Raw genomic sequence first — 998 nt, 5'->3', positions numbered from 1 at the left:
TGTCTTATCTATGAACATGCTATAATCCCAAAATGATTTAGGTCTTCTTTAATGTTTTTCAATATTTATGTTTTCTTTCATGATGAATTTGTACATTTTTGCTAACTTTATCCTTCGTTACTATATATTTGTTGCAACGGGAAATGGTGGGAATGTAAATTGATAGAACTATTTTTGGAAAATAATGTGGCATTGCCTTATGAAGTACAAAATGCCTGTAACCTACGACCCAGCAATTCCAGTCCCCAGTACATGCTGAGGGAAGCTCTTGGCCACAAACACCAGGAGACCTGAACAAGATGTCTACAGCAGCATTGCTCATAATACTAAAAATGGAAACATCCAAATGTCTGTGAACAGTATAACAGATACCGTATTGTGGCCTCGCCACTGGAATAGTACACAGGAGTGAAAATGGACAAACCCAACTTACACACATCAACCTGTGCAATCTTAAAGCTAGAATGTTGGGTGAAAAAGAACAACTCACAGAAGAATCTACACAGTGTAACACTTCCATATAAAATTCAAGGACGGGTGGGGCGGGGGATGGGAGACGATGAGCGTGCCCGGCCGTCGCCCCGCCCGAGCGTCCTGCCTCGTCTCCTTCAACACGAGCCACAGCCCCGCAGCAGATCTGAGGGATGAAGAAAACTGGAACCTGTACGGGAAGTGCAACCCCCCAAACGGCCACGGGCATAATTGGGAAGTTGTGGTAACAGTCCATGGAGAGACTGATCTTGTTACAAGAATGGTTATGAATTTGACCCACCTCAAAATGTATGGAGGAAGCAATCAGGAAGCCCCTTGATCCTAAGAATCTGGATCTGGATGTCCCATACTTTGTAGATGTTGTGAGCAGGACAGAAAATGTAGCTGTATATATCTGGGAAAACCTCCAGGAATTTCTTCTGGTGGAAGTGCTTTATAAAGTAGAACTGACAATAATAGTTTATAAAGGAGAATAGCTCTGAGGGATTAATATTGTAGAAAGACTA

At 42.4% G+C, this 998-nt stretch overlaps 1 protein-coding gene across 1 annotated transcript in view; it reads left to right on the top strand.

Annotated features, from left to right (window-relative positions):
- Positions 1-559: 559 nt before the first annotated feature.
- The window catches only part of LOC101349125 (solute carrier family 66 member 1 like), a 31,630-nt gene continuing 31,191 nt past the window's right edge, over positions 560-998 (top strand). The window contains 1 exon segment of the mRNA XM_012556324.1: positions 560-715. Coding sequence (XP_012411778.1) covers positions 560-715 — 156 coding nt within the window.

The sequence above is a fragment of the Trichechus manatus genome, unplaced genomic scaffold (genome assembly GCF_000243295.1).
Source record: "Trichechus manatus latirostris isolate Lorelei unplaced genomic scaffold, TriManLat1.0 scaffold00062, whole genome shotgun sequence".
Taxonomy (NCBI): Eukaryota; Metazoa; Chordata; class Mammalia; order Sirenia; family Trichechidae; genus Trichechus; species Trichechus manatus.
This window is presented reverse-complemented; position numbering and strand designations above follow the sequence as displayed.